The 19,271-nt window shown below is 48.3% G+C and overlaps 9 protein-coding genes across 9 annotated transcripts; 5 read left to right on the plus strand and 4 right to left on the minus strand.

Annotated features, from left to right (window-relative positions):
* Positions 1 to 857: 857 nt before the first annotated feature.
* B0J16DRAFT_292493 (major facilitator superfamily domain-containing protein) lies at positions 858 to 2,996 on the plus strand. The gene is made up of 7 exons (XM_046124330.1): positions 858 to 1,116; positions 1,172 to 1,583; positions 1,634 to 2,025; positions 2,077 to 2,148; positions 2,197 to 2,294; positions 2,350 to 2,434; positions 2,481 to 2,996. The coding sequence occupies exons 1-7, from the start codon at positions 1,066 to 1,068 to the stop codon at positions 2,802 to 2,804; spliced, it is 1,434 nt and encodes a 477-aa protein (XP_045979043.1). The 5' UTR covers positions 858 to 1,065; the 3' UTR covers positions 2,805 to 2,996.
* Positions 2,997 to 3,076: 80 nt separating this feature from the next.
* B0J16DRAFT_388529 (uncharacterized protein) lies at positions 3,077 to 4,643 on the minus strand (the record flags this gene model as incomplete). Its single annotated transcript, XM_046131754.1, has 3 exons — positions 3,077 to 3,647; positions 3,698 to 4,346; positions 4,394 to 4,643. The coding sequence occupies 3 exons, from the start codon at positions 4,641 to 4,643 to the stop codon at positions 3,077 to 3,079; spliced, it is 1,470 nt and encodes a 489-aa protein (XP_045979044.1).
* Positions 4,644 to 5,439: 796 nt separating this feature from the next.
* On the plus strand, positions 5,440 to 7,101 carry B0J16DRAFT_349003 (uncharacterized protein). Its single transcript, XM_046128833.1, has 2 exons — positions 5,440 to 5,702; positions 5,762 to 7,101. Exons 1-2 carry the CDS (start codon positions 5,498 to 5,500, stop codon positions 6,952 to 6,954), a joined length of 1,398 nt encoding a protein of 465 aa, XP_045979045.1. The 5' UTR covers positions 5,440 to 5,497; the 3' UTR covers positions 6,955 to 7,101.
* On the plus strand, positions 7,102 to 8,171 carry B0J16DRAFT_349005 (acyl-CoA N-acyltransferase). Its single transcript, XM_046128834.1, has one exon. The coding sequence runs from the start codon at positions 7,531 to 7,533 to the stop codon at positions 8,041 to 8,043; it is 513 nt and encodes a 170-aa protein (XP_045979046.1). The 5' UTR covers positions 7,102 to 7,530; the 3' UTR covers positions 8,044 to 8,171.
* Positions 8,172 to 9,038: 867 nt separating this feature from the next.
* On the plus strand, positions 9,039 to 9,838 carry B0J16DRAFT_324163 (uncharacterized protein; the record flags this gene model as incomplete). The annotated part of the gene is made up of 2 exons (XM_046125810.1): positions 9,039 to 9,173; positions 9,230 to 9,838. 2 exons carry the CDS (start codon positions 9,039 to 9,041, stop codon positions 9,836 to 9,838), a joined length of 744 nt encoding a protein of 247 aa, XP_045979047.1.
* A 794-nt stretch (positions 9,839 to 10,632) lies between these two features.
* Positions 10,633 to 11,224, minus strand: B0J16DRAFT_388533 (uncharacterized protein; the record flags this gene model as incomplete). The annotated part of the gene is made up of 2 exons (XM_046131755.1): positions 10,633 to 10,989; positions 11,042 to 11,224. The coding sequence occupies 2 exons, from the start codon at positions 11,222 to 11,224 to the stop codon at positions 10,633 to 10,635; spliced, it is 540 nt and encodes a 179-aa protein (XP_045979048.1).
* A 2,239-nt stretch (positions 11,225 to 13,463) lies between these two features.
* On the plus strand, positions 13,464 to 15,127 carry B0J16DRAFT_349014 (peptidase family S58-domain-containing protein). The gene has a single exon (XM_046128835.1). The coding sequence runs from the start codon at positions 13,540 to 13,542 to the stop codon at positions 14,677 to 14,679; it is 1,140 nt and encodes a 379-aa protein (XP_045979049.1). The 5' UTR covers positions 13,464 to 13,539; the 3' UTR covers positions 14,680 to 15,127.
* A 15-nt stretch (positions 15,128 to 15,142) lies between these two features.
* On the minus strand, positions 15,143 to 16,684 carry B0J16DRAFT_375507 (uncharacterized protein; the record flags this gene model as incomplete). The annotated part of the gene is made up of 6 exons (XM_046130696.1): positions 15,143 to 15,670; positions 15,718 to 15,888; positions 15,940 to 16,034; positions 16,087 to 16,211; positions 16,342 to 16,587; positions 16,637 to 16,684. 6 exons carry the CDS (start codon positions 16,682 to 16,684, stop codon positions 15,234 to 15,236), a joined length of 1,122 nt encoding a protein of 373 aa, XP_045979050.1. The 3' UTR covers positions 15,143 to 15,233.
* Positions 16,685 to 17,714: 1,030 nt separating this feature from the next.
* B0J16DRAFT_388536 (uncharacterized protein) lies at positions 17,715 to 19,137 on the minus strand (the record flags this gene model as incomplete). Its single annotated transcript, XM_046131756.1, has 8 exons — positions 17,715 to 17,880; positions 17,929 to 18,206; positions 18,260 to 18,363; positions 18,416 to 18,488; positions 18,546 to 18,662; positions 18,710 to 18,822; positions 18,869 to 19,050; positions 19,097 to 19,137. The coding sequence occupies 8 exons, from the start codon at positions 19,135 to 19,137 to the stop codon at positions 17,715 to 17,717; spliced, it is 1,074 nt and encodes a 357-aa protein (XP_045979051.1).
* Positions 19,138 to 19,271: the final 134 nt, after the last annotated feature.

Below are 19,271 nucleotides of genomic sequence, written 5' to 3' on the forward strand. Positions count from 1 at the left end.
CACACAAAGCCGGGCTCATAACCCGGAGGTCACTCGATCGAAACGAGTAGTTGCTAGGATCCTTCTTTTTTTCTTTGTTATCTTCTTAAAAGTTCCAGTTCGTTTTTGTTTTTGTTAATGAGTCAATACACAGAACACAATTTCTCGTTCTTGCCGAAACAATATTGTGTCTCAGGCTCCTGTTATAGGATTCTCTTGGCCCTCATTACATCGTCGCGTGTTGACCGAAGTCATCCTCTACGGAATCTGATATTCAGTCCGCGAACCATTCACTTCTCTTTCCGAGATTATTGTAAAAAGGATTATTCCTACGAGTATACTATAACAACCGGGCGAAGCCAGTGAGATGCCAACTGTGTACAAATATCTTCTCCATATGTGTTATGGTCGAAACGCAGCTAGTAATTAGCGAAGCATGGTGTCGCAACGATCTTTTCAAGAATAGGTAAAGACTTTTCGATATTCTTATAATTTATCTTTAAGCGTATTATCATCTGTCTAGGCCTGGAGAGGTTGTGGGCTTGAAGTTCACGGTTCTTGTTCAGGGTAACTAATTGAACCGTCAACCCCAAAGGGCTCAATGTGGGTGCTTGTCCGAGCTTTCGGCGTTGGGATTTAGGCGACTTGGCGTTGGGGAATTAGCGACGGCTACAGTACTCCACACCGCTAAAGGCCCCGTAATTGATCTCCCCGAAAGACATCAACTCGTCTCCCTTTGCTGGTCTTCACAGAGTCATTCAACATACCGTTACCGTTTTGGACTGTTTCTCACCGCTTGGACTCATTAATTAACGGCCGGCAGCAATAACACTCGGCATCGGAGTCCGGCACCGAGAGAAACCAACCCCGCGTGAAAAGTGCAGATCGCTGCATGAATCAGGTCAAGTGTTGGGTGCAGTAGATGCGGGGACAATTTATTCCCCCGGTTGCATCCCGCGAGATGAGATGGACGAATCCTTTGACCTCGCTTAATTCCTTTTCTGTTGGTTCCTCTCTTCTCTCGAGTAAGAGTTTTCTCTAAAGAATCAACTCCCTTTTCATCATTATCCTGAATCATAAGTCAAGATGGCTGCAAGGACAGACTTTGATGCCAACCCTGAAATGGGTGATGAAAAGGTGCACTACCCCAATCCCCTGTTCTCCAAACGCCACTCAACTAACCGCCAAGCAGAACTCCGATTCTCGGCTCGAGAGCACCACAGCAATTGATCCAGCTCTTGAGAAGGCTCTCGTGCGCAAACAAGATGCCCGTATTATCCCCTTGGCAGCCGGTATCTATCTGCTATGCTACTTGGATCGTTCCAATATTGGCAATGCTAAGGTTCTGAACCATACTACTGGCCATGATCTTCTTTCCGAGACAAACATGTCCAATTATGACTTTACGATTGCACTCATGATCTTCCTCATCGCGTATGCGCTGTTTGAGGTGCCGTCTAATTACTTCCTCAAGAAAATGAAGCCTAGTAGATGGATTGCTTTTCTCATGTTCTCTTGGGGAACTATTACTATTTGCCTTGGCGCTGCGCATAGTTTTGCTGTTGTTACTGTTCTGCGCTTCTTGCTCGGTGTTTTCGAAGCAGGTGAGTCTACGAACGCTAACTTTGAAGCCCCTTTCATCTAACATACTCAGGCCTCTTCCCTGGTCTTGTTTACTACCTCACTTTCTGGTACAAGCCCGAAGAGCGATCAGTGCGAGTCGCCACCATCCTTGCATCAGCTACTCTGGCCGGAGCCTTCGGCGGTGCCATCGCATACGGTGTCGGACACATGAACCAGGTCCACGGACTTTCCGGCTGGCGATGGCTCTTCATCCTCGAAGGCATTCCTTCTGTGCTTTCATCCATCTTGGTCTGGTTCTGTCTCCCTGACTTTCCCGAGTCGGCAAGCTGGCTCTCTGCCGAGGAGAAGGACGCCGCAGCTTACCGACTGGCAGAGCAAGGATCGCATGGTGAGAGTAAGTCTATGACATGGGAGGATGCCAAGTCTACAATCTTCGAATGGAGACTTTGGTGCCATTACTTGGTGGGTACTCTACTGCCTGAACTCCCCAGGACCCTTTGCTAATTTAACCAGATCTACTTTGGCATTTCTGCTCCTTTCTCGAGTTTGTCGCTGTTCACACCTTCCATCACTGCTGGCCTAGGAGTATGTATTCCTTCCGAACATGTAATGACACACACTGACCTCCTTCAGTTTGCGGATCTTAGAGCTCAGTTAATGACCGTACCCCCCTACGCTGCGGCCTATGTTGTGACCCTGCTTGTTTCATGGTCTGCAGACAAATACAATGCGTGAGTACTCAATTTGCCTGAAAGTCTAAAAACAAATCAATGCTTACACGTCTAGGCGCGCCATCCATTCGGCTGTCTTCTCTCTGATCGGCGCAATCGGCTTCATTGCTTCCGCAACCCTTCCAGCTGATTCCTATAGCGTAAGCCCACCAACACCTTTGTCAGCATCACCTACTAACTGCGCAGCCCCGTTACGGTTGCCTCATCATCGCAGCATGTGGTTCCTTTGCTTGTATCCCACCTCTTTTGGGCTGGCTGTCATCCAACCTGCATTCCACAGCTGCTATCGGCTTGGCAATCGCGCTCAACATTTCCATGGGAGCCCCTGGACAGATCGTTGGTGTCTGGATTTATAAGGCTAACGAAGCCGCCAAGGGCTATCCTACTGGCCATTGGGTCAATGCTGGCTTGCTTCTCTTCGTGAGCGTAGGCTGTATTGGTATGCACTTCTACTACGTTTGGAGGAACAGACGTGCTGCTGGTACTGATCAGCCCCGATTTAAGTACTGATCACGCAAATACTCTTGGTTGGGGTCTTTTACGTACGCTTTGCTATGAGAGGCGTCAACGAATCTTTTATTTCACGACTTGATGTTTGCATACGATACTAGAGGTCCATGTCAGAATCATGAATCTTGGTGGGATACGGAGGCAATGGTAAAATCATAGTTTTTATTGGCACTTAATAGAATGTTGTAATTGGTCTATAAGAGGCCTTCTCTAAACATGTCTCATTCTCATGGCAGCGAGGCTAACTGGCCTGAGTACCAGTGGCTCCTGGCTCACAGTGGTACAGCTGATCCAACTTGTTGCAGCCTTTCAGCTAATGACACAGAAGTGGTGTATGTCTTCTTGGCCCCTCCCTCGGGTTCTCCAGAATGTTCCTTGTTCCACTCTATGATTTCCATGACGATCCCGTCAAGGCTGGTAACAATCCCTTCATACCCGAGACCACCTTCAGAAACAGGCTTTTTAGCTTCAGCGTCTGAAGCGATCAGATGAGTACATATTGAGAAGAGTCCCGGCTGAAGCTTGTTGATATCCCCTTCGAGATCTGGTAGGATTCTCCTGAGAATCGGGAATTGGTAAGGAAGCAAGATATACCATTCGACCACAATGGATAGGAGAAGCATGAATATTGGTGGTAGGACCATGGGTCTGAAACTGTGGACAGACAAGAGTCTGACTGCAGTGTAGGTATCTCCAAAAGTGATCGGAGGGCCAATATCAGTGATAACGAAAGGTCTGCCCGCTTGTGCACAGTCTTCTTCCGCAAGTACGGCTTCATGGTGTAGATGTGCAACGGCTACATTTGCGCCGTGGGCGAAGTTCTGGACGACATGTGAAATCCAGCTGCACTAATGTCAGAATACCCCAACAATTAAGATTGTGAAAGAACTTACGTGGGCTGGATGCTTCGTGCGAGTAGGCCACCCACGGGATTGTCTGTAGGATTCCCGTAGACTCCATTTGCCGGTCGGATACAGCCTGTCCGAAAGCTCCCTTCGTTCGCACCGCACACCAGTCTTTCCGCAGTTGCTTTCGAAGCAGGATAGTTACCGAAATAATCTTCATGTTTCCGAAGGGGCTTATAAAAGTCTGCAACGTCGAGAGCTTGCCAGAAGTTGCGAGGCTCAGAGACCCAAGGTGAGACGAAAGGCTGCACAGGTCGGATACTGATTGAGGCGGATGAGGTCGAGCTAAAGACGCTCGCGCTAGCTGCACGAGCAGCAGCCAGAACGTTTTTAGTTCCTTGGACGTTGACTGCTTCGGAGAACGTATAGAGATGTTTCGACCTCGCCGAGGGGACGATTATAGCGGCGGTGTGGAAGACGGTAAGCGGTAGGTGAGCTATCTCCGGACCCCATGGCTTTGTGAAAGCTTGGTTAACAGCTGCTGTTGAGGTTATGTCTGTTTGAATAAAGTCGACTTGTACGGCTAAGCCAGTTTGCATGTCATTACGCTCAGTCTCCCTGATATCGACAATGCGAATGCTTTTTGGCGGTGTTCCACGGGCCAAGAGTTGAAGCACGATATAGCCACCGACAAGACCTGACAACTATCAGTATAGGAAGCGTTGTTAACAAGTTATGGCCTACCATTGCCCCCAGTTACAATATATCTTCTGTCTAATTTCGGTGGTAAGTCTTTATAGAAATCGATCGGACATTCTTCTAGTTTCTCATATGTTTCGCTCAGAAGTGCTGGAGTCCAACGCTTGCTAGAAAGTCGTCGAACCTCCTCTGGCGTCTGCTTCAGGATATAGTTGACGTGACAAAGATAGAGTATGGCAATGAAACATAGACTCAGTGCAACGTTAACAAATAAGGGGCTGGAGGCAAATTCCATTGTTTCCCATTTGCTGAACAAAATACACTCTTGAAAATTAATGATATTCAGTTCGGTTGATGCTTGTGGAAAGTTACCGCACTCGAGATATTCTTTCCTATCCCCCGAGCCTTCCGTCTCAACGTCTCACAGAATACCACCAGATCATGGATTTCAAGCATGCCATTGGTGGTTGTGTTGGCCTGAGACATGGCACGCCACTGCTTCTAGCTTCTATGAATCATTGACTATTGTCGATAACCTCACTTCTGGCACAACTATTGAAGGAGTATCTTACGCCCAAAGCATGAGAACGTAAATGACTAGTATGTTGTGAAATTGGTCAAGAATATTGACCTAGCTCTAGTTGGATTAATTTGGCATAGTATTAATTTTTGAACATACATCTGAATACGCATATAAGAAAACAGTTGAGAATAATGTCGCTGATCTTTCCTTTGCACGGGGACGCATGTACAGCTCAATTGACTGCCGAAATCATGAGAGACGAAATAATGTGACCACCTTGTATCAGCTTAGAGCAGGGATTAGGTTACTTTATTTTGGCTCCTCAGCTCCGGAAGGCAATTCTTCTGTCACCCACCCGACATTGCTGTGGCTTCCAATATTGTCATTTCACCCAGCGATTGAAAAGAAAATGACATTTTAGTCAGCTTGGCCGGTTCATCCGTCGGGCGCACCGCAGTGAACTTGTTCTGGTTGGTGAGAAATCAAGGCAATTGCCGGGAAGTTCGGCGCCAGGACGTTGGAAAGCGGGATGACGTCTGCCACGTCAGACTCAATAAATGACATGACAGCGACTGTATAACTTCGTCCGGAACCCGATATTTCTAACTGCCATTCGTATCTCAACCATGCAGAAAGTTAAAGCTCGACTCCCAACTTGGGATACAACCAAGACCCAGAGCAAAAAGGGCTTCGACAAAGTCTGGGGATGGGCCGACAAACTAGGAGCGCCCATCAATAGGCTGTCTAACCGAATTGGCAGTGAAGCATTCTGGCCAACAACCCTGGACAAAGAGAGCGATAAAGCAGCCAGAATCTTGAGATCATTCTGTAGTAAGCTAACATGAGAACGAACAAGGCATTTGAGGGCTGTTTTGGCTAACTGGCGACAGAGGATGGCTTCTACACTGAGGAAGAAAAGCCGGCTGGTGCGGTACCAGACGGACCAAAGCAAAAGCAGCGTGTCCTGGTCAAGATTCCACAAAAGGTGATACAGAATGCTGTCGGTCTCGCAATTTTTACTACCATGCGTACTGGTCTCTGGGTCTCGGGAGCCGGCGGATCTGGTGTTCTCGTAGCACGAAACGAAGAGGATGGCTCATGGTCCCCTCCGTCGGGTATCATGCTACACACAGCTGGCCTGGGATTTCTAGTCGGAGTAGACATTTATGACTGTGTCGTGGTGATCAACAACCGCAAAGCTCTGGAAGCATTCACCAAGATTCGAGCTACCATTGGTGGAGAGATCAGTGCCGTCGCTGGACCCGTCGGAGCTGGTGGAGTGCTGGAGAATGATGGAAAGTGGAAACAAGCCAACAGACCAGTGTTTACCTACTTGAAGTCCAGAGGATTTTATGCTGGTGTCCAAGTCGATGGAACAGTTGTTATTGAACGTACTGACGAGAATGCGCGCTTCTATGGACAAGAAGGAATTGGTGTGTCGGATATCTTGGCTGGAAAGACGCGTCGTCCTCCCGAGCTCAAAATGTTGATGGAGACGTTGAAGGCAGCTGAAGGTCGTACCGATGTCGATCAGGAGTTGATGGAAGAGTTAGAAGGTCAACCTGCACCTGGCGATGTTGCAGTCGAAGCCCCAGGCGAAGAAAAGGTATTTGGCATCCCTGACCCCGAAGACCCCGATCCTTACGGCGTTCATGCGCTCGAGAAAGAAGGTCTGGAGATCCGCGATGCTGCAACACACTCCAGGCCTTCTAGCCAAGCATTCGAGTACGCTCCCAGCCCGAACAGTCCAACTTACAACAAGTTCTACCGCAGAAGTTTAGAGATCAACGCGAACAGTAACGCTTCAACTCCAAGCCGGACATATACGACGTCTGAGGCTGGTACCCAGACTGATCCTGTCTTGATCACACCAATTACTGGAAGTTCGCCTGAGAGCAGAAGTATTGTTCATCAAGACAAGTTTGATGATGATAAGTCGAGCATCTATGAAGATGTTAGACTGGAGGAGGATTTTGGGTCACCATGGGATAGAACGGCCGGGTCTCCCTATGCCACGGTGGACAGCTTCACCACGCCTCCATCTGGGCCGCCTCATCTTCCGGCAAGAAGTCCAATTGCCTAGCGAAAAGTTGGAACACCAAGATCTGAAGCCGAAAGAGAAGGAGAGTGATGCGTTGGGGCGGAGTTTGGCTGCGTTCATACTGATGGCTGCTGATCGCCATTGGGGATTAGTCACACGTTGTCATCTCGCGTTTTCCAGGCATATGTATGATTTATATTTATTATAAGTGTTATCAGATATTTGCAGTATAGACAAGCGTATTATCCCCTGTATGTCTTATCTTATATTCGCCTTGAGGCCACCCAGTATTCAATCAGGACCGGGGTAGAACGCTGCACATGCACGTCATCTGCAGCTTTGTCCAAAACCCCAGCCTTCTAGCCATCTTCCAATGACTACCTTAATTTGACGATAGAAGCAATCAAGATAGTTTAACTACATGCCGTATCACTTAGTAAAGTTCCAGTGCGGGGTCTTGTCAATGAGGCATTTAACTATTCCTAATCTCCGAGAGACAAAATATCGCGAAGGTTTTCTCTTCTTGCCACGACCCTATTCGCACCTCTTCTGCTCGGTTCACACTTACTGTCTCTTATCTCTCCATTTTGAAACGCTTATAGAGTAAAAGAAAAAGATATGGGCGACATAATCATTCATCCCGCGACCTCGGACGAGATCCCGGAGCTGGTCGGCTTCATCACCAAAGCCCGAGCCGAGATGTTTCCATTCCTCAACCAAGCATCCAGCGGCCAAATGGCTCAAAAGGAGCTCGACAACTTCCAAAAGAGTTACCTTGACTCTCAACAGGGGGCTTTCTTGACTGCTCGTTCAGAAAGTCGCCTCGTTGCTACCATTGGCTACGTCCCTTACGACGGCCGCTTTGCGTATCTCAACCTTGAAGTGGAGAATGTCGTCGAGGTTGTGAGGCTGTACGTCGAGCCCGAATGGCGTCGTGCAGGACTAGCTTCCAAGTTGTTCGCTAAACTAGTCGACACGGCCCGGCAAACTGGGGTGAAGCAGCTCTACCTGCATACGCATCCGTTTCTGCCGAATGCGATCGGCTTCTGGGAACGAAATGGGTTCTCCATCATTGAAGTGGATGAGGATCCAGTGTGGCAGACGACACATATGAGTCGCTTACTCGAGTGATGGTCGGAGTCATCTCGCATACAAAGGTACTGCTCCAAACACTTTCGTGGACCTTGAAACCTGGCTGACTAGGCATACAGTAGCATAAAGACGTTGGAGGGCTTCAAAATGTTAGCACGAAATGAGTCGGTTGGCTTTGGTAATTCTAGACATGGCACAAGCCTATAATCTTATATCTAATTCCCTGGGCTATTTCCGCAGGTGTCTGATGCTGACTGTCAGCTGTGACAAATCTCGCATCTGCCTGCCAAGAGATTCTAATTCCATGCATGGAATGACCTGGTTTCAGTGACAAACTCGTGGTGCCCAATATTGGCAAAATGGGCTGAAGCCTCGTGATAATGTCACTGGAGCTTCAAAAAGCTAGCTGTCAGACATGGAGTCATAAATGTTGAGACCTCTCCCTGCAACCACCAATCGTTTAGTGTTGAACGATAACGATAACGGGAAATCGCTGCGCCAGCCGCTAAATATCTTGGTATTCCCTTGGTTAGCTTGGCCTCAGATCATGTCACAGGCAAAATGACAAGAAGCCGCGCGTCATTCAGTAATGCCAAGCTCATCACTAGCCACAGGCAAGCTTACCAACAAAGAATTAAGCATATGATCGTCATGATAATCCGGCGAGTCCGATGTGGCTGAGCTTCCATCTTCTGCCGATGCATCCGTCTGCCAAGCTCCCCGGGAATGCCGATAGCCGCGCCGCAAACACCGTGAATTGGGCAGTCAGTACGGATACAGTAGGGCTGGGACTGGAAACTTGTCAACTGCGCCACCTTTGCTAGTTTCGCCCAGAGTCTGATCACATCAGCCAAGAAAGAGTTTACTAGGCCAAGGCTGAATAGCTCGATGACGACAGTTGCTATTTAAGAATGAGCTTGACCCCTCATCAGCTGAAGCTATCCAATTCTTCAATTACCGATTAAGAGCTTCAAAAAACACAACTCTTTACTCACAAACACCTTCCAACAACTCGAATCAATACTTCTATAAGCATGTCAGCTCAAGATTACTACAGCGGTGGTGGCGGCGGCAGTGGCTACAACCAGCAGCAGCAAGGATACGGACAACAACAGCAGGGCTATGGACAACAAGGTTACGGCCAACAGCAGGGCGGATACCCTCAACAGGTTAGTACCAGCAACAATCGCTACCCAGCTTCAATTCGCTAACATTTTCTCTGCAGCAACAATACTCTCAAGGCGGCTCCAACTACGGCTCTGACAACCGCGACCAGTCATACGGCCAACACCAGGGTGGTCAATATGGTGGATCCAACGCCTACCCCTCCGGTGGTGGTCCCGGTGGTCCCGGAGGCCCTGGTGGCCCCGGCGGTCCTGATGGCGAGCGAGGACTAGGAGCTTCCCTTGCCGGAGGTGGTGCCGCCGGATGGGCAGCCCACTCCGCCGGTGGTGGTCTTCTCGGCACTCTGGCCAGTGCCGCCGCCGGAGCCATTGGCGCCAACTTCCTCGAGCACAAGTTCAAGAAGCACAAGAAGGAGAAGAACAGAAAGAACCACCGAGACGGCCGTCCTCGAGCTTTCACCGGCGACTCAACCAGCAGCAGTGACTCTGACTCTGGTGATGACCGACGACGACGACGAAGCCGCAGCCGAGACAACCGCCGCAAGGATGAAGATCTTGCTTATGGCAAGTCTCAATATGACAACTATGGTGGCTCTAGTCACCAAGGAGGCTCTCACCACGGTGGTGGTAGCTCTTATGGTGGGCAGCAGGGTTACGGTGGACAACAGGGCTATGGCGGAAGCCAGGGTGGTTACGGTGGCCGATACTAATGATTAAAGGATATTATGAGATATGATAATATGGTCAGGCAAGACCTAGTCGAAGATAAAGACGCGAATTGAATACAAATGCTTCACGCAAATTTTGCAATGTGGAAGATTGATAGTTGTATACCCCATTCATAAAGGTCCAATGCCCATGTGTTGAAGCTGATACTAGAAGGCTTTTGTCTTTGCTGGTCCTCTAAGCATAAAGAGGTCCCTGAGCGTAGTGATTAATTCATATTCATGTCCTGCCTTCATCTAACCCGATGCTCATCACGGGTGAATTTCTACCAACTTCTCCGTAGTCAGCCAGGTGAGACGGCCATTTTCTGTTTACGCGTGAGTTCCTGGGGGACCAGTAAATGGTGAAGTAGCGGAGAATGGCTCTTGGTTACGTCCATTTTCGTTATCTTTTCGGGTCATCAAGTCGTTATATCCTCATGGCTACATGGTAAGATCTCAAGAACGAATATCGCTGCACGAGGTAGACGGCTCTACTATTCGCGTCCATCAGTGTGGTCGTTCGTGCTTGCTAAGATCCCTCTAATCGAATTTTCGTCGAGATATCGTAAGGCACTTTCTTCAATCTGTTTGGTTTACATACTTCAGGCTTCTCCTACCGGCGTCAGCATGTAACTTACACATTACACAAATAGCATTTACCAATGGAGGAGACCGTTAATATATCGTTAAAGCGTCCCTTGGTCTCAAGCCATCTGCATCACTGGCTCTAACAAACATTGGGGACATCGAATGATTCCCCGTATCTCAATGCATTTCATATCAATCATCATGATCCTTCATGAACGATCACTGTCCTGAGTCCGACTAGAACTCGCATGATGTAGACTCGGGATACTTCCCTGTCGTGTCCCGTCACTCTGGCTGTTGGCATGGTCTGGCAGCAGCACCTCGGCTTCTTTAATGGCCTCTAGCACACTGAAGGGTTCATTGGACGCTCTGATGCGATTGAAAATCTCCTGTGCTTCGCGTTCTGGTCTTTCGTGTATGGCGTTGTATAGTTCTCGGTATTGTTGGTTCTCCATCATCAAAGTGTCGCACTTTTTCTTGACTGCGACGGGGACAGGTGGGGCCTCGTAGGAACATGACTCCATTTTGGACGAGCATCGGCTACATGTAGGCTTTTTGCCATCACACTTGAAGGTTTTAGCTTAGTGCAATTGTGGTTGAAGAAGGTTGTGGACGTACCTTGGCCTTCTTCCGCCGGCACCCTTCGCAGGCTACAGCGACCAAGTTCCTCTTGCTCCTCACCCTCTGACCTTGGCCTGTTACTGAAGACTCGGAGGTAGCACGGCCATCGTGTCGGGTCGGGTCTGGAATTTGTTGGGCGGGCAGTATGGGAACCAGTTTCTTCGACCCTTGAGGTTCCATAACCAAACCGAGGAATCGTTTCAGCAAACCATGTGATTTGGAAGCGGCATGGTTAGAGATTGTTGCAGGAGATGAGTAACTAATGCCCGCCTCCCACAGCAGCAATTGAGGAACCAAGCCGTCTATATTAAACTCAGCGGTAATGCTGTCTCCCGGCAGGCTGTTTGGGCCGTAGCCAATCAATGGGCTCGGTGCTCTCCCGGTGAATGGACTGGTTATGCAAGCTTCCAAGGAAGTTTGACGAATGACGTCAGTTCCAGGGATTAGAGTGACAGCTAGACAGAATACTACGTCAGGTCTTGGTGCCGTCGACGTGGAATAATGTTATGTTATTTTCTCAACCAGAGCTCGTTTGCCTTTAATGAAAGACGGTCCAGTGGATTCAGATCATGTTGAAAAAGTATTTAATTGACCCCGGTAAGTCAAATTGTTCGAAACATGTCAAATGAGGTTATCTCAGTTCAAACTCTTTTACCTAACCCAAATGTCGAATGTCACCGTCACGCCTTTCCCGGCGACATAATGACATTCCACCCTGCTGATATCACCGCTATCTCCTGATCTACCGAAATCATCTCACGTTGCTCCATTGTACGCATTGGCAGCAGCAGCCCTTTCTTCCGTCATGTTCTCGAAGCTGACTCTGCTGCCTTTTTATTCAGGCCACACCGCACTGTATCGCGCCTCGTCGGCAGGAGTCGACGAATCAGCTTGTAGATGGCGTCACTCAACAAGACCTCTGGTGACGTGTGCACGGTGAACAAATGTCATGTCTCGGCCGCTTTGCTCCGACACGAAATGCCAAGTCTTGTCTTTTTCGACTTCATCTAAAAACCGAGCTTGTCTTGCGAGTTGAGACGGCATTGTAACAGTATCCTTGCCTCGGCGTTAGCATCAACTAACTCTCATTTGACCACCAGGTTCTGGCGAGGTTATGAACCCTAAGCTCGGGACAGGTATACCGTATTTCCGTCCCTGTCATGAACAGCGTTGCCATCGGTCAAGGATCGACAGATCGATATTTTGGTTGTCATCGGCAATGATAAAGCCGTCCATGCTTCGATCCACTCAACAGTCCGTTGTATTATTTCCAAATAAGGCAGGTACCCTAGTCTCATCATCATGTTATGTCATGTTTGTTTCAAGGCTCTTGTTGCTTTCACCAGTTGCTCGCGTGTCCCTTTAATTGTTCATCTGGATACAAACCATAGTGCGCTCTAGGGTGTATTCCTCCTAGAAACAATGTAGAATCACGTTTCTAGACTACGCTCTGTAGATATAAGTTGTAGGCCAAGCAGGAAGAATATTCAGCCAGCACGTATGGCAAGGAAACGCGTCAGGGTCAGCATACCGCGATCTCATGACATCGAGTAGTGGCTATGGGTCCGGCAGCTATCCCTGCCCGTCAGTCAGATTATCAGATCTTCATTCATCAGAAGCTACTCCGATGACAGACTTGGCAGCGCTCGGACTAGATCCACACACATGCTTCAAATCCATCAAATATGCGGTGCCCAGGATGCTTGAAGGTGCTGTTGTATTTATCAAATCTGTTCTGATGATCGATCGAGGACGTAACATCAATCATGACAAGTACACTGATTAAAGATTGGATGCTGTGACGCACTCAATTTTAACATTGTTCAGTACTCAGTGGGATCTTCCAAATACATTGTGTAAAAACTAAACGTAACAAAATCTGACCCTGACGATAGAAGTCAGACGTTGCGATATGCAAGTGGCCCTATCTATAGTACTTCAACTACCCTGTGTTTTGAGTGGGGCCAGGGGTATTTCAGATAGCGCTTGGACTTTGTTAACCTACAGAATTGCGGAAGCAACACCAAAAACAGATTGCATCTATAATTCACAGTCGAACATTCCGAAAGAAACATGTTTCATTCACTTAGCCTGGGGCCTTCACTTTCAGGGTACATCAACGCCACGTCAAAGTCAGGATGCGAGGCCGTGTGATTTACTTGGACTCTTGTATCTTTGGTGGATAGATTATTCAAAACAGCATTTCATTATGAGTGTTAAGATTATTGATCATATATTGGTATCTCGGAGGCACATTTCGCAATGTTGTTTGTTGTAATGCGATGCTGATAGAAGTTCACCAATTTACGGAGCACCTGTCAGACGACATGACATACCCGAACGAGATTCCCGAGATGCGGGGAACGTTTTCGAAATGCGAAAATCCAAGATAAGATGTGTCTACATAAGATTGCTGCCTATCAACTTTCCTTGTTCTTAACCTTTGTTGTTAAATCTTACCGGTTCCATCTGTATCCAATCTTGACACAACAAATATGGAAGAATCTCGAAAGCGCCTTCGCGTCCGCGAGCTTTTGCCTGAGTTATTCTTGGGCAATTGGAAGCCAGGCCGTCTCAACTCCATCACCGACGTCCCAGGCGTTCTTGTGCACACAGAATCAATACAGCCTGATCAGGATGTAAACACCGGTGTGACGACAATCCTACCGAGAGCCGATTGGTATAAATACACATGCCATGCAGCTATCTTCAAGTTCAACGGCGCTGGAGAAATGACAGGGTCTCACTGGATTGACGAAATTGGCATTTTGACCTCGCCGATTATTTTGACGACAAATTCATCTATAGGAGAGGCATTCAGAGGCGTGTATGATTATGTCATACGTTATGCTTCAACTTCTGATCAAGATATGGACCTCTTCACCTTTCCAGTCATCACAGAGACTTATGATGGATACTTGAACAAGCAAAGTCGCTTTGCGGTTACTCCCGAACATGTGGTCCAGGGCATTCTCAACGCTTCAGCGGATGCTGTACCTGAGGGCTGTACTGGTGGAGGTACGGGTATGATATGCCACAGGTTCAAGGGCGGAACAGGGTCAAGCAGTCGAATTGTTCCTGGAGTAGATGCGAAGGGTAATCCCAAAGACTACACCGTCGGAGTCCTGGTCCAGGCAAACTACGGCAAGAAAGAAGACCTTCGCATCGGTGGTGTTCCTGTTGGACGGATCTTATCAGAAGATGCCAAAACAGCTGCTTCTGGGGTCCATGGACCACTGGCCGATGGCAGCATCATCATCGTCGTTGCGACAGACGTTCCCCTCCTCCCAGTCCAGCTTCAAAGATTAGCAAAGCGTGCGACAGTCGGACTTTCGCGCGTTGGTGGGTACGGAAGCAATGGCTCGGGTGATATCTTCCTGGCTTTCTCCACGGCTGCCAAGATCCCCATGCAAGGCTTTTCTGATGGCTTGGACCCTTACAAGCCTTCTTCAGTCAGTGTTGAGACTGTCGAGAATGAGTCGATCAATGGTGTATTTGAGGCTGTTGCCGATGCGACTGAGGAAGCGATTTATAATGTTCTGTGTATGGCAGAGACCATGACCGGATATAAGGGAAGGACGGTGGAAGCGTTGGATTTGAGCAAGGCTAGAGAGATAGTTACCAAGCGGTTGTAGTATTGCTGTCAAGCCTCCCAGTCTTAAAAGCAACTAAACGCCCGGAATAGTGTCAATAACTCGAACTCATAGAAAAGCTTGTCCCAGAATATGTTCAGTCTGAGCATGTTAGTTGACACTGGACGTCTGCAAAAGGAAAGGGCTAGTCAGGTGAACGGCAATTAGAATAAACGGTGAGTTATCCTCACATTTTCTGCTGAAACCGGTCAATAGACATGCGTTATTCTCGTTCCGAAATTGAGAACCTGAGAGGGGGATCTAAAAAGGCCGTTAGCGACGATGTGGTAACGACACATTCTCCTCGGAGGCTGGGGATGCATGGGGAGAAGATCGCCATAGGTATCATGATCAGCCATGGTAGAGTCGATAAGACGAGACTTACTCAACGTATATTGTACACACCGGGGCTTGAAGTCGAACGAAATCCACATTTAGGCACCAACTTATTACATGTAAAATTGATCGATGTTTTGCAAACTATCATCTTCTATGAAAGTATAACGCTAGAGATAATGAGACATACTGATACATAGGTGTTTGTGACAAAAGAAATTCTAAGGGACCGACCAGTACGACTGGGCCTGGTCTCGATTCAAGGCTTCAACATTGATGTTCTCAAGCTCGAGATCACTATCCTCCTCCTCATAGTCCTTCCACGCAGGTCCAGGCGGCTTCGGCTTACGCTCCCTCTTGGGTTCGGGCTTGGGTTCAGGCTTGGGCTCGATCATCTTAATAGGACTTAAAGCGCCATTGTCGCTGTACATGGAAGCTCGGTTGGAGCGTGAGGGGCCAGCACTATTTTTGACGCCCAAGTAGGTTGAGTCCTCGACTTCTTCAAGCTCCCGGTGCTCCATGGCACGAGAGGAGCGGGCCGTCTTGGCTTCGTCGAAGGTGTAATTGTCAGGTCTTCTGGTGCGGCCGAGAAGGATGCGGAGGGCGGGGAGACAGGCGGTGATAAGGCCGATGTTGACGTCGAGAGCGCTCCACAGTTCTGTTTGAGGTTAGATGAGGTATTGAGACATCGTGCGGGGTGCATACCAATTGTGCTGAAGGATCGGAATTCGCTTCCGTCACCGAGCTCAACGTTGAGGAAACGGATGAGGGAAATGGCGATATCGAGGAGACCGACCAAGGATACAAGATACAAGCACGTCTTGGCCCGCTTGGTCAAGTCAAGGTCATGTATAACCATGAATGGTAGGATAAGAACTAGACGTTATGTTAGTGAGTGATGACAGGAAAGTGATACATTGAACATACTGAGAAGACTGCCCAAAAAGGCCAGCGCCCATGAGACCTGGAAGACAACGCCCTGCCATCTCCAGTCGCAAGGAGTAAGAGGTCGGGTGATGACCCTGCAAGAGTCAGTAAATTTGCGGAAGTGAGACATTGCCTTGTCAAGCATACCAGTGTCGTTCAAGCGGCATACAGGAGAAGAGCTGCATGCACAAAGTGACAGTATAGGCCAAGCCGCAGTAAAAGACAGTAGCCCAGAGCGCTCTGCGACGACGTCCCATAAACGTGGGGAAGATCTGAAAGTACAACGCTAATAGAATCGCCTTGGAAAGATAAACGGTCGCGTAGAAAGGAATTTCGCTAGCCCAGGACAACTGTGGATAGAGGTCAGTCTGCGCTCACTCGGATGTGCCCTGGATGTCTCACCTTGTAAATGTATTCGACAAGCTCCTCACCCGGGTTATAATTCTCGAATCCGACGCTCATTCGCGGTCGGAGGACATCGCGCATCCAAAAGATGACATCAAAAGCAGAGCATGTAATGGCACCGCATAAAGCCAGTACCATGAAATAGTCACTTGCAACCAGTCTTTGCTTCTGTACCCTCAACCTGTGGTAAATCCTGAAACCAATAATCGCAGCCGCAAAGGCGATAAGGCTGAATGTCACGGCCTGTTGCACATGTTAGCAGACATACCAGAGCGATGAGACGCGAACGTACCAGCACAGTCTGCCCAGGAGGCGGTGGGAAAGCCTTTGTTAGAGTCATTGTCGATAATGAGCGTGTAACGTATCTACACCACGAAATGAGAGACAAGGTGAGACAGATATTTTATCGCAAGCAACAGAAATGGATGCGTCCATGTCTTATTGCTTCATTCCACAATGGCACTAAGTTGGATGCGGTCCCCACGATCTGAAACTGGAATGCGATGGCGTCCACTTTGTGACGAGCCCGATCCTCAATTCTATCAAAATGCAAATCAGTTTGCTCTTTAACAAATTGTTAGCCAGGGCGAGGCTCCCAGTTAGGGTTTGGCTAGACGACATTCGCATTCCTGAGTGCAGGGGTCTATGGCCGCTTTGGGAGAGATAGGGTTTGGCAGAAGAGGGTCTCGGATCGTCCCTGGTCTGGTCCCCTCGCTATGGCCTGGAGCTTTTCCTTATTGTCATAGGCTAATGAAGTCTGTGGCGATCTCGACGTCGATTTAGTGCTTCCACCTGCATAATGCAGGAACCCGATCCAGGGGTGAGAACACGGGCCTAGTCTTTATTGTCTGGACAAGTTCCGATAAAGATGATAAATTGAGAGGCCTCTTCTATTGCTCGAGAGTAAAACGGAATATGCCGACTATGTATCTCATACAGCATCTTAAAAGGTTTCATTCGATTGCAAGAGTTTTCAAGGCGCCGCCATGGCTAAGGTTGGTGGTGATGTCCCACTTAGACCCAAGCCGCGATATCCACCGATCCGATTGACAGGTTACAGTGACGTATTTCTTCACATACCTCATACCTTGCGATCGGCAAGAGATCTTCACCCCATCTTTATCTTCTAGGACGTCAGAGAAGGTTATTTCTACGTCAATTGACCTTAAAGGTAGCGTTTCGAGAAGACGTTATCAAGTGCTGGTCACAATGACATAAATTGGTTCGAATCAAAGAGCCGAAAACGGATGGAAACGTGGTCTTGTAGCCCTATTTGTTCTGGAAGAAGTAGCGATGAGCCAAGAGTGGCTTTGGTTCTATTTCGAGTGTATATGATGCTGTCTCCAGGCTCCAGTTTACGAGAATCGAGTTTACTTAGACTGCTCCGCAACAAGACTGTCGAAAAGGGACATCTTGACAGTATCCAGCTCTTGAACATCCTTGATCTCATCATCAATCAGATTGAGGAACTTCTCCTCCGAATCCCACTTTGGCTTCCATCCCAACTTGTATACATTGGTGGGAATAAGTTGGCCACTGCGGCTCGTTAGTGACAGCACCATCTCAACTTCAGAGTTCACCTACCCATGTGTGGTCATGGCTCCGATGTATGCTCGGGGAAATCCAAGACTATCAGCTGCCGTTTCGTAATCCGACCAAACCTTGACCTCTGGGTCTGACACAAGGCCGCGAGAGTAGAGCCCTTCGCCGATCTTATCCATCATGTTCCACCAATGTGCCTTGTGGGCGATTGCAAAGAAATAGCGATCATGGCCGACAGCGATGGGTTCATCCTTGAGGATCTTACTGACAAGTCGGACGTAGATGTCAGTGAGATCTGAAATATGGATGGTACCAAAATGCTGGATATAGGTCAGTATCTATTCAACGAGACATCAGAACAAGGTATGCTTACACCGTCTTTGTCGAACTTGTGGACTGTCTTAAGTTTGATGCTTGTTCGAATCATGGCTGGATTGTTCACTGAGAGCTTCCTACACTCTCCGGTTCCACGGCCATCTGGAACAGAGTCAGCTTGGTCAATCGGCCTGAGGTTGCGACAGATACTCACAAGTCATGGGAACAGCAACGTTGAACGTCTCTACGCCCTGTGCTTTGCCCTCCTCGGCAAGAATTCTGTTGACCTATTTTCTTTATTAGCATGCCTGTTATGTGTCTCTCTTTTGGGAGAGGGGACATACTGCTCGCACAGGGTTATCAAACCCGATCTCCCTTTCCTTGGCCAAGATGGGATCGCTGTCCTTGATTTCGCCGTATGGCCAACCACCTTCCTTGGTGAACATAGTTGCAATGGATGACTTTCTGGATGTTAGTTGAGTCCGCATTGCAAAGGGGCTAAACATACATGAATTAAATACGTCTTCGAACCAGTGGCCTGACGACGTCCTCCCAAAGCACTGAGTAGGTTTGAGGTCATGGCCGGGTGCATACCACTCGCTGTGTGAACGACAAGATCGACTGTATCTTGTTAACATACTAACTGAGACGAGATTGAAACACTTACTCTCGTTCTTGTTAACTGCTTCTTCAACAGCCAATTTGTCGCTCAGATCGAGCTGAATGGTTTGGACTCCGATCTTGGCTATCTTATCAACCTGATCTTGGCTTCGAACAGCTGCGAACAAATTGGCGGCCTTCAAAATCTCATCTTTTCGTGAGAGTAAATCGGCAATGATTGAGCCACCGCTTCAGATATGTCAGTAACGGGAGACGAAGTTGTAGGGCCACTTACATGTAGCCAGCGGCTCCTGTGATGAGGATGTTTTGAGGCATGACGAGAAAGTGCAGAGTGAAGTTATTGTACTTGTTTGTGTTGTTGATTTCATCTATTGAATTCAAATGGGAAATACTACTTATACTTACTTCCTTTCTTTTTCCATCTTTCTTCTGGCAGTCATCCTTGCAAC

Source organism: Fusarium flagelliforme (genome assembly GCF_020744385.1).
Source record: "Fusarium flagelliforme strain FIESC 12 MPI-CAGE-AA-0113 chromosome Unknown B0J16scaffold_7, whole genome shotgun sequence".
NCBI lineage: Eukaryota > Fungi > Ascomycota > Sordariomycetes > Hypocreales > Nectriaceae > Fusarium > Fusarium flagelliforme.

What these genes read in the sequence shown, in the direction of transcription:
- B0J16DRAFT_292493 (XM_046124330.1), top strand. Translation starts at nt 1,066, where the DNA reads ATGGCTGCAAGGACAGACTTTGATGCCAACCCTGAAATGGGTGATGAA. An exon ending in TCTGCAGACAAATACAATGC is followed by an intron (nt 2,295 to 2,349) that starts GTGAGTACTCAA and finishes TTACACGTCTAG; the next exon opens with GCGCGCCATCCATTCGGCTG. An exon ending in TTCCAGCTGATTCCTATAGC is followed by an intron (nt 2,435 to 2,480) that starts GTAAGCCCACCA and finishes CTAACTGCGCAG; the next exon opens with CCCCGTTACGGTTGCCTCAT.
- B0J16DRAFT_349003 (XM_046128833.1), top strand. Translation starts at nt 5,498, where the DNA reads ATGCAGAAAGTTAAAGCTCGACTCCCAACTTGGGATACAACCAAGACC. An exon ending in AATCTTGAGATCATTCTGTA is followed by an intron (nt 5,703 to 5,761) that starts GTAAGCTAACAT and finishes AACTGGCGACAG; the next exon opens with AGGATGGCTTCTACACTGAG.
- B0J16DRAFT_349005 (XM_046128834.1), top strand. Translation starts at nt 7,531, where the DNA reads ATGGGCGACATAATCATTCATCCCGCGACCTCGGACGAGATCCCGGAG.
- B0J16DRAFT_349014 (XM_046128835.1), top strand. Translation starts at nt 13,540, where the DNA reads ATGGAAGAATCTCGAAAGCGCCTTCGCGTCCGCGAGCTTTTGCCTGAG.